Source organism: Dendroctonus ponderosae, unplaced genomic scaffold (assembly GCF_020466585.1).
Source record: "Dendroctonus ponderosae isolate FM_Combo_2020 unplaced genomic scaffold, Dpon_F_20191213v2 Dpon_F_20191213_5, whole genome shotgun sequence".
NCBI classification, from domain to species: Eukaryota; Metazoa; Arthropoda; class Insecta; order Coleoptera; family Curculionidae; genus Dendroctonus; species Dendroctonus ponderosae.
In genome coordinates this window covers 8,929,623-8,940,803 of record NW_026018715.1, presented here as the reverse complement: position 1 = coordinate 8,940,803, position 11,181 = coordinate 8,929,623, and the positions used below count along the sequence as shown (strand labels likewise).

The 11,181-nt window shown below is 36.9% G+C and overlaps 2 protein-coding genes across 2 annotated transcripts in view; both read left to right on the top strand.

Annotated features, from left to right (window-relative positions):
• The window catches only part of LOC109533620 (laccase-5), a 33,483-nt gene extending 31,786 nt beyond the window's left edge, over window positions 1-1,697 (top strand). The window contains exon 12 of the mRNA XM_019898988.2: window positions 674-1,697. Within this exon, the coding sequence (XP_019754547.1) occupies window positions 674-854 (181 nt within the window). The 3' untranslated portion in view covers window positions 855-1,697. The remainder of the gene's footprint in view (window positions 1-673) is intronic.
• Window positions 1,698-3,144: 1,447 nt separating this feature from the next.
• On the top strand, window positions 3,145-4,226 carry LOC109533599 (laccase-7). Its single transcript, XM_048666780.1, has 5 exons — window positions 3,145-3,204; window positions 3,255-3,450; window positions 3,506-3,718; window positions 3,773-4,003; window positions 4,066-4,226. Exons 1-5 carry the CDS (start codon window positions 3,145-3,147, stop codon window positions 4,224-4,226), a joined length of 861 nt encoding a protein of 286 aa, XP_048522737.1.
• The last annotated feature ends 6,955 nt before the right edge of the window (window positions 4,227-11,181 follow it).

The window sequence follows — 11,181 nt, the reverse complement described above, 5'->3', positions numbered from 1 at the left end:
GAGTCACAGAATTCGTTTTGGCATCGTTGGATAGAGAATTGAATAGGTCATGACCCCCATGACCCCCCCCTGGATCCGCCCTTGACCGTAATATAGATACTATTAAAGCAAGTCTATTATATACTCACTACCTGGAACGGTTACAGTAATGTTCCAGGTATTAAAACATATATCAACATATGTATGAGTTTCTTTTATAAACTGAAGTTATGTAAAATCTACGAATCGTGTGATTATCTGCAACCAAGTGTTGAAATTCAAAAGTATTCACACATACTCTAAAAATATTTTATTTAAATGTTGAGTGTTAACAGAAACTTATGATCTTATTTATTGCTCGCGAACTAGACCAACTTTTCAGTCTGTGATTAATTGATTATGCGAACACAAATATAATATCTTCCGAGGGTCGGCCCTTAATGGTAAGATTGACATAACTTATATTAGGCTAGACGTAAATATGATATCCTTTAAAATTCAGTCAGGGTCAGTAAGGGTGACAAAACTAAAGTTGAACATGCATATAGTAAATCAAATAATTTTTGCCTCAAAATGTTGCCTCCTAGTCACGTGATGTCATTAACCAATAGAAAAGTGGACTAACCGTTGTCGCCACTGATGTATAAAGGCACTGTAGTAAGACGTATCTGTAATTGACGAATTTATCTTTCAGGTTTAGAGCTGATAATCCTGGATTCTGGCTTTTCCACTGCCACTTTTTGTTCCATATAGTGATAGGTATGAATCTTATTCTACAAGTAGGTACTCACGCAGATTTGCCTCCAGTTCCACCAAATTTCCCTACTTGTGGCGACCACACGCCGCAAATTAATCCAGATCCAACTCAGATATGAAGACTTAATAGTAACGAGTTAAGTTAAGTCTTTTGAAGTTAGGAAGTTGGTGCAAATAAGAATACTATTTGATTAATAATTGATTTGTGTGCTATGGGTTGTTGCCGCGTTCTTATTTCCACCAACTAGTGTTAGAGTAAAAGTTACCAAATTGTATTAATTTTGCGAAACGCGAGTTAGTCTTGCCATTCAATAATATCTGCAAAACTTTTGTATATCTTCTGGATTATTACCATTAATTAGTTATCTAATATTTATCTGTACTGTACCAAATGGTCTTTACTGCCATATTATTTAATTTTAAGTGTCCTACCTCTTCTCTGCGTTCTATTTCACTTTTAAGTTAAATGATTGGTGCTTTTCTTTTTGAGACCTTTTAGAAGTGAAATTCTTTTAGCTCAAATTACATTGGAATTCCCTCGGCCTAGAGTAGGTGATTCAAAATCTGCAGTCTATTAACTTTGTAAATTATTTTGGTATGAGTTTTCGAAGCTACGTACTTTGTTTTAGCTAATTAATTTAAGTTAACTGTAAAAATGTATAGAAAACTAAATCATTTTGAGAGTGACTATGCCCACAGTATTGAATGTGTTACCATTAAAAAAAAATGACGAAACATTGTTACTTGAAAATTGTAACTAGTCTATCACATTCTTAAGTAACGCTGTTGAGTCGCTGTTGTTGTAATTATGTAGATGGAAAGTATATATATTTAAGCGAATAAATACAATACTATTTATGTAAATAGACTATTTGGGGTGTAGGTATGATTTTTTTGGAGGGAGCTTATCCCAAATCCTGTAAATAATGAGTTATTTCGAATAAAGCGCAGCTTTGGATTCAGTAGTGGCGTGATAATTTAAGCTGTATATTTGCCATGGAGAAAGCGAATCAATATATTTATTTGTATATAAATTGAATAAACCAAAACAGGTAGGTAATTTACTTTTTTAAAGTAACTTTTTCTCATCAAATTTATTTTTTTTTACAATTAACTCAAGTCTTAAATTAATTGAAATGAAAAGCACACAGAAAGGCACATTTTTCCTAAAACAAGAAAATTCATTTGGATGCAGAAAAAATTGTTCAAGTACTTTAAACTAGCAACGGAACGCTCAGAAATTAGGAAACTGTCTAACAAGAGACGCATTCAGTGTATTCCTTACCAAAACCCTACTAAACACCGACAAAAATATAGGCACGAAATGGCCGCCCGTTCTGATTATACTGAGGGGTTTCATTCATAACATTCAACAAAAATTGTTGAAATGTTAATAACGTTTTTAAAAAAATTGCAGGTTAGGTTTCTAACCAATTTCTGTAAGGTCTATAACGTTTTTTTTACTGACAATTGCTCATTTTCAATAACTTGTCGAATTTGGCGAGTTTCGATGAATATCGACGTTTGCGGGCCATCCCCTAAAGCTAAATGCTCAACCTAAAAAAATATTTTTTAAGTCGCTAATTGGCTTCTTCCTATATTTGAAATGTACTTTTCCATTAAGTTGAAAGATGTATCAAAAATTATAATATAATTTAGTGGGAATTTCTGCAATTTATCTTTAAAAATGAAATGTGTGTGGTGGTAAAGCATTTTGCATGCTCTCACTCACTGTGATCGCTGTAATTGATGTTGCAAAAATATTATGAACTTCTTTTTTGTCGAGTTTCCAAATATAGCTCACAACAGTGGAATATTTGATCAAATTTTAGGATTTCTAAAGTTCCTGCCATTGCGGATTATTGAAAGCAGAATTCTGAGCAAACAGGGCCAAGTAAAGAAAGGATGAATTTTCGGTTAACTGGCAAAACGCAAATACTTTATTTCTCTTCAAGGCGGAATTTTGGAAAACTCAGAACGTTCAATGCAGTATTTAAATCCACTGTAGTTTTCATAGTTAATCACTTTTTCCCACCGAGCTCCCAAATGCCCACACACGTACATTGAACAATCGACAACTACAGCGCTTATTGCTACCGTAAAAACTTAATTATGAGATGAGAGAATGAGGCGATCAGAAGCCAAATGTAACTGTTATATGCCTCAAGTTATGGCGAACTGAGCCGAGGCTCTGACGTCACGAATAGGCCGAGCCGGTTAGATACCACAGAAATAGAGTACGCCAGCTCTCACTCCTTCGCACAGCGAAATTATCCTCGTGACGTCAGAGAAGTCGGTCCTGGACTTGCCATTTATGCTACATAAGTAGAATGTAAATAATTATTGCAATATGACCAAACCCTTAATGACAATCTCCAAAAAGTTGCTTTGGTTTAAAAGGCTGTAAAAATGGTAGACAACTTTAGCAGATACAAATATGGTTTACATGCACAGTTGATGACTTCAGCAGTTCAACTTTAGCTCAAACTTTTTCAACTATAAATGAAAACATTCAACAGGTTCTGAATCCGTTAGATGCGATTTGCCACAAGCCCAGAGAAGACGCCATTTGCGTCAGTCAACTGCGAAATGCGAAAAAAGTTGACGAAGCCATCCTGCAAGAGCGTCCCGATGTGAAAATATTCCTTCCGTTCAGATTTTTGTTCTGGAAGCCCCAAGACTTGTTCAGACCCAATACGTACAACAGATTCTTGGGTAGGATTTTGCTTTAAACGTGCTTATTTCGAACGAGGAACATTAAGTGTTGCAGCTGCCACTGGCGGTGACCACGTTATCAGCTTGATCGACGAAATCTCCTTCAGATTTCCTCCATCTCCTCCACTGTCTCAAATTGACGATCTTCCTCAGGAGCTGTTTTGCAATGGAGACAACCGACCAGCCGATTGTGGACCAAATTGCGAATGTGTGCATCAGGTTGATATCCCACTGAATGCCATTGTAGAAGTGGTTTTGGTAGATGAAGGTAAAAATTTACCTGAGCTTCGAGTTCTTTTCGTTCAAGTTCAATCTTCTTCAGTTCAGTCCCCAAATCTAAGTCATCCATTCCATTTGCATGGCTACTCGTTTAATGTGGTGGGAATTGGAAGGTCTCCCGATCAGAATGTGAAGAAAATCAACTTGAAACATGCTCTGGACCTAGATAGGCGAGGACTTTTGCATAGAGAGTTCAACTTGCCACCATCCAAAGACACTATAGCTGTGCCAAATAACGGATATGTTATTTTTAGATTTAGGGCCGATAATCCAGGTGGGAAAATTTGGTTGGTGTCAACCGCAGCTGCTTTGATCTGGAAACTTGATTTCTTCCAGGTTACTGGATTTTCCACTGTCATTTCCTGTTCCACATAGTAATTGGAATGGATCTTCTATTCCACGTCGGCACCCAGCATGATTTGCCTCCAGTTCCGCCCAATTTTCCCAAATGTGGGCATCATTTGCCACCCATCACGTTTGATAGCGGGTACCACTGAAGAAAGTTTTTGTTTTGGGACTGAGAATTCTAGATGGGACGCCTTCAGAATATAAAATCAAGGCGACTTTTTTAACATCGGTTGGATCAGCAGGATTTAACACAGGGTATTTTAATTTTAGTTGCTCTCCTTTATAAGGGCAGTAGTAAATTTACCTTATACATGACACACATTAGCAAACAGCAACTGTAAAGAGGTAATACTTTGTTGATTATGTAAGAAGTTATTGGAAAATTGTTGAACATTTTTTAAGAGCACGCGTATTTTACTTGTTGAATTATTTCCAAATTTTCTGCAGTTCACATTTTCAGTTTCTGCTGTTCACATTAAAATGAAGTTTTGAACCGTAAATTGCGGTAAATTAAATTAAAATACATGCAATTTTATGACAACATCCTACTTTACCATATCCGTATATCTTGCTATGAGGGTTAGTATGTCCAGCAGGTTTTCGCTAAAATTTATTAAAACGGGTCCCTACTGTTTTCCCTAGGAGCAACCTCATGTACTGATCCTCAGGGCATCCTGATGTGTACATATTAGTCAATACTGTAGCCATAAGTAGGATAAGTTTTCTTGTGGCCTGTACATTTCAACGATTTTATTTTCTATAAAACATTAAATAAATTTATGGTTAAATCAACGGTGTTTTAGAGCTAGATCTCCCACGGACACAAATAATGGAAGGGCGAAAGCACGTATAATAATTATCTTTAAATTAATTAAAGGAAAAGTTCATTCTATTTCTCAGTAAATTAGGCGCCCACGTGGTTGAAGGAACGCCAAACAACGATCTTGAAATCTTTTCGCACTTCAAGTCGCACGAATTTCCGCACTTTCGGATAGAAAGGATAGAAATGTGGGCTTTAAGAGTTTACTGTTAGGTGTTTGATCCATTTCTGACTCTTTTCTAAACTAGGTAAAAATATACCTAAGTAGTTTCTTCTTAGATGTTGGAAAAATTAGTGGGCTTTTAGAAAAGTGACCTTTTGAAGTCAAAGAAACAATCACCCGGCCCTTTTTTCAAGATTTGTTTTGGCCGCTGCTAACAGAAAATATGTGGACTATGGAAAATAATATTTAAATGAAACGCTTTAGTTACATTGACCACTTTATTTTTAGAACATTCCCGGAAATATCCGGCTGTATTTGAGGAGGTGCCAAACAAAACCCCACAAGTCACACAATTTGTGCATTGTTAACATGAGTTAATGGCTCATCCTTAATGTTATCGATTTTGAAGTTGAAGCAGAGTCCCACAAATCCCTGTAAAACATAATTGGAAAAATTCATGTTCCAATTAAAATCACACGTATGCATAATTATGTCTGATTTGCCGACAATCTCACAAGTCCATTGAAGGTAATAGCGTTTAAATAGTTTTCAGCATTCAAACTCCACAAGTTTGAAGAAATTATTCAAAACCCCACATGTCTACACTTTTAATGCGATTTATATTACTGTATGATTCCAATAACGTGTGCCAGATTTTAGGCGAAGTGTAAACGGCTATATGAAAAGTACAGGACAAATTGAAAATTATACTATAAAATACTTTTTCGACATTTGCGAAATTATCGATTTCGCGAACTTCTGGGGTTTTCTCCGCCACCTCCTCATTTTATTGTCATTCAATCACCTCAATTTATTGTCTTCAGTTGCAGAAGTAACACACATTTATTATTAAACTATTTGGGAAATTTGTTTTATTTTGGAAATTTATGTTTCATTAATTCTACATCCACCTTCTCTCAAAGTGGCATATAAAATAGCTATAAGTGATTTCAGCTAAAAGAACCCCAACTGAAAAAAGCAAGCCGAAAAACCAAAAAACGAAAATCTGCTTTAAGTCGTTAAAAGCAAGTATTTCGCTGCGTAAAGCGGACTTTTTGTGAACATATAAATCCACCCTATATTTGATTTTTGCAAATTCGTTGGGAAACCATCCGTTTGATAAGCTGCGTAGGATTATTTGGCTTGATTGAGGAAACAGAGGATGGCCCTTGGTAAAAAGAAGCTGAACGTAAAAATAATAAACTGCGGCTTCGGATAAGTGGACCAAGATTTTACCATCTCTCATATAGTATTTTGGTATAGTGTAGAATGATAAAATACCATGTCCTCCCACTGTAATGGCATTTTGCTGAAATGCGGTTTTATTAAAGCATGTCATGTGGTTATTAAAGCATTTGTGCACGTTCCCAAGCTCAGAGCTTGGGTCCATAAACGGCTTTAAATCAAACATCGATTGTATGGGCAATTTGGAGTTAATAATATCTTCGAGCGTATCTAGAGGTTCCATGTCCATGGAAGTAGCCGTTATAATTAACATGGCATTTTTAAACAAGTTGGAAATAATCGTAAAATAGATCAACCAGGCTGTAAAAAGGGTTTTTTCAGACACGCGGCTCGTATGCAACCGAATCGGAGCTCCAACCAGGATTTGCAATAAAGCAAAGCATTTATCTTGTAAACCTATTTGGTAAAACAACTTTGATATTGTCGAAGAAATAATCGTTGCCACTAACAGAAGCATCCAGAACCTTTGCGGAACCACTCTGTATAACCTCTTCCAGACTGACATTGGTAGGGGTCTCGGAGTGACGAAACGCATAGAATCGTAGAAATACGAGGGCGTTATATCAAAGCGTACAACATCGCTTGAAATAGTTGTAATGTGTCCTCCAAATATATCGGCCCGATAACTTTCCAGTTCTTTTTTCTGTTTCAGGTATGGGACTGTAGTTGTCTTAAACAAAGTAAAAAATCGGGTTTAAAATCGCATTCAACTAGCACCTATCTAAAAACAGTTTTAATGGTTCAGATGGTAAAAGTTCCTAATTGCAGAAATTCACAACTTCTTGTTTGCTTTTCTGTCACTATCTATTGCCCGATCGACCCAAAAACGGCCCCGGTCACCAAGAATCTTCAACATATCTACAAGTCAAGGTCTCAGTCGTCATTTGACCATTCCATGATTTTTATTATTATTTTGCATAAGGTACAACCGTTTACTTTCTTTTGGTTTACGACCTTCGAGAGAATGGGCTTATAGAAGAGAAGGCATAATCCTCTTAATTATTACCTGGACGTAAAAGTCGTCGTCCTGTCTAAAAAAAATGCCCGGTCTTGGCCTAAAGTGCTTTTAAGATAATGATTTCTTGATTGAATAGAGATGAATGTTGAATAGTCTGTCTAAAGGATTCCGTTTGGCCAGTGGCAATAAACAAACTCCCCAGGTCCCAACCTTTGTCTCTCTCCTCGACAGATGTAAGCCCCTTGCAGAATGAAACCATATAACAACACCACCATGCACCTGTGCAGTACCTACTCGTAGGTTTCTTTCATCTCAGAGAAGACAGGACTTATCAACTCATTTGGCAACAAGTTGATAAGTACAAACCATAAATCAAACCCCCAAGCTTGGTTTCACTAAATTCTATAAACCAGATACACTGACATCTTGGATTGATGAATATGCGAACTACTAATGTATGGGACTTAGAAATTTGGGGTTTCATTCGCATAAGGCCCACACATTCCGCAACCTTGAATGTGTGGGCCTTATTTCATTTATAAGTTGGTAAAGGACAAAGAAAATCTGTAACCAGTAACAATTAATTGTAGTCTGCTATACCAGTTCTAGAGTACTTCTAAGCACGACCACCCAAAGTGACTACATTTTTATTACATAAAGCATTAAGAAGAAGAATTTGGCAATTTTCAATTCTGACGAATTAAAAAGTATCTATATTTGACACTTTATATAACAAACTATACACACGTTGAAGCAAATAACTAATGCTACCACAATCATTTCAGTATTATGGTTTTATTTTCTAATAATCTTACCCCGAACTGGAGATATTTTATGGAAGCATTAACCTTCAAGTATTTTTTAAATAGTTTTATGCAATTCTCTTCCATTCCGTCGTTGTTGCCTGTGACATAAGGAGCGGTTACTCTAAACAACACGTTAATCGTCGTATTTTCCCATGATTTTGCTTTCTGGCCTATTGAATTCAGGTTTATTTCTTGCGTGCTGTTGCACAAACCAATATTTATCGGCGCCAAGTCGGGATTATTCACATTTCCATATTTATACGGAAAGTAGGAAAATATTTGCCCATCTTTATCCAGAAGAAGCACTTTGTCCACGTAACGTCTGGCCAAGAAATACAAGTTGAACTCCTTAATGCTGTTAATGAAAATTACAAATAAAGCAGTCGGATTAAACATATAGTTGGCAACCAGGTGGTTGACGCAATCCTCAGATGATACATGGCGCAAATCCAAAATATAGAGGTTGATTTTAGGGCACAGATTCAACAGACAGTTAACTTCCGATGTATTCTCAACAGTCATCCAGGGCAGATTTCCGTTCAGATTTTGAACGAAATTCGTTACTACAAATTTCTTAGATATTTCCAAAAAATATTTTCTGTCGATGGTTTTCAGGCACTTTAAAACTGAGTCGGTTCCAAAGTCAGTTTGGTTGAGTGATAATAATTTACAATTGCATACTAAACCTACAGACAAAGCGGTATATAATTTAACAAAATACATTTCACCATGTGCAGTGAACAAAATAAACTAATGGAGTGAACATTACTTGATATTTCGTGGGCTTTATTTAGGCATTTATTACGGCCATTTCACACAGCACTGTGGTTTGGTTAATGTACGCCTATTGCTTGTCCATCTAATTTAGGGGGCAATTTTTCATATTTGTGCTACGAGGGCACGACCCGTATAGAAACAGAGAAATTAATTTTTTTTCTGAAATAGAGCTGAGTATTTTTCCATGTTGCCCCAGCCCATCCAGCTCAAGTAATAGACATTGATTTCAAGCCTAATATTGACTGGCTTATTTCTAGATGAGCAAACAGGTCGTTATAATATTGCGAGTGTTTGGAAACAATTAATTTGAGCAACTTTCAATGTTAAGTTTGTGCCTGAGGTGGTCATTAGACCGGCTGCTATCATGCAATTTGCAACCATTTTTGCCTGCCTGATAGTCAGTAATTACGTGCTAGGGCATGAAAGACTAGAAAACTGTCTGAATTATATGCTTGATAAGTATTCCGGAATTAACCGGGCAAAAATTCTCCAGAATTTTGATGTTGATCTAAAGTACCCAGTCTACAAACTCAAGCGAGGTCACCACAGGCAACTATTTCATGGAACCAGGTTTGACTTGGCGATTATTCGGGGCAATCAATCCGACTTCGTAAATTTTGCTCTATGGAACTATCGAAGACAGTTTTTCAACCCCAAAGCCAGCTACATTCTTATCGCAGACAATGCGAGTAGGGAAATATTCCGACTTTTTAGTACCTATTACATGGCTAAAGTATATGTAATCGACAACAAGCTGGATGTGTACAGTTACCATCCGTATAGAAGCGAAAGTGTGGACAACCCGGATACAACTCCAATTCAAATCGGGGACTGTTCCCGAAAGTTTCCAAATGCAACACTTTTTGTTGCAAACAGCTCGAAATTTTGGAGGAACACCACTTTAAGGGTTTGTCTTAGGATTCTGGCCCCGTATACAACAGCGGAAAATGACGGTTTGGAGGATCTGTTTATGCAGCTGGTGCAACGAACATTAAAATTCAAACGAAAGAGCATTATTCTAGATGATACTTCTGATCACACCAAGGTAACTACGAATGCTTTATTTGATTTTAGAACAATTCTTTTAACTTTTGATGGCTTTACAGAGCATTCTTACCATTGATCAACATCTGAGCATTCAGGGTATGAAAAAGCTGCGCGATCAAGAAGCTGACGTTCTGGTAGGATATAACAGTCCAACAGAAGAAACTCCGAAACACTTTGATATAACTGGCGCATTTTATTATGACGATATCGCATGGGCAGCTCCAAATCCAAAGGAAATGAGCTACGTGAGAAGACTTTCTCATATTTTCTCGCTGCAGTTTTGGATTTTCCTGCTGATCTCAGTGCTTTTATGGGTCGTGGTGGTTCATTATGTGCAAAACGCCACTCAGTTCTTCGATCTTATTTTTGTGATTTTCCAGATACTTCTAGAGCATGCGGTTTCTAAGCACTTGATCAAGCGTAGGCTATTTATGAGGATTAGTCTCGTATCGTGGATGGTCGCCTTCCTAGTTCTTTCAACGTTGTTCAAAAACTCCATTCTGGTCATTCTGGGCACCGAAAAGCGCTATCCACATTTGACCACAATTGACGACGTGTTAAATTCCAATTTACAGATAACTTCCTATGTGAATCTCTCCGCTCTGTATATTAACTCAGAAAATCACGTCGAATATCCGTTTGACTTTGAAAAAATTGAACAATGCGAGTCGGTTTTAGGGTGTGTGAATAAAACAGCTTTTCAACGAAACTCTGTAACAACAGCTCCCAGAATCATAGTCTGGTATAACTGGATTCCGAAATATTTTATCACCAAACACGGTGAAGTTTTGGTGAGAGTGAGCGACGACTCCATCACTCCCATTCATATTCACCTCATTGCTTCAAGGGGATATCCACTATTTCCCCAAATAAATGACATTTTATGCAGAATGAGAGCAAGTGGCTGGTTCAATCACGTCTACACGCAAATGCGGCTGAAAATAAAAAGGGCCACTAACCCTTTGGTTTTCGATGCTGGGAAGATTGGCTTGAGTAAATTCAATTTTGTGTTCCTCACGTGGATTATTGGACTAACTGTGGCTGCGGCAGCGTTTATAACTGAACTTTTATGGTTTAACCAAAATATTATAATACTGAAAGATAAATAATTTATTTGCTCACTATTGCTGCGTAAATATCCTATTTTGTGTGAGCCTTAAACAGTATGCAGTTTATTTAATTCAGCTTGCATAAATCTTTAGATACATTGGTGATTTGTTAAACTTCTGATAATTAGTTCAATATAGTACGACCAAAATTGAAAACTCCCTGCATCTTAAATGATGTC

Excerpts from the sequence above, each read along its gene's own strand:
- LOC109533599 (XM_048666780.1), top strand. The coding sequence starts at position 3,145 with ATGGTAGACAACTTTAGCAGATACAAATATGGTTTACATGCACAGTTG. Across the intron at positions 3,205-3,254 it reads CACAGTTGATGACTTCAGCA|GTTCTGAATCCGTTAGATGC; the intron begins GTTCAACTTTAG and ends AACATTCAACAG. Across the intron at positions 4,004-4,065 it reads ATTTAGGGCCGATAATCCAG|GTTACTGGATTTTCCACTGT; the intron begins GTGGGAAAATTT and ends GATTTCTTCCAG.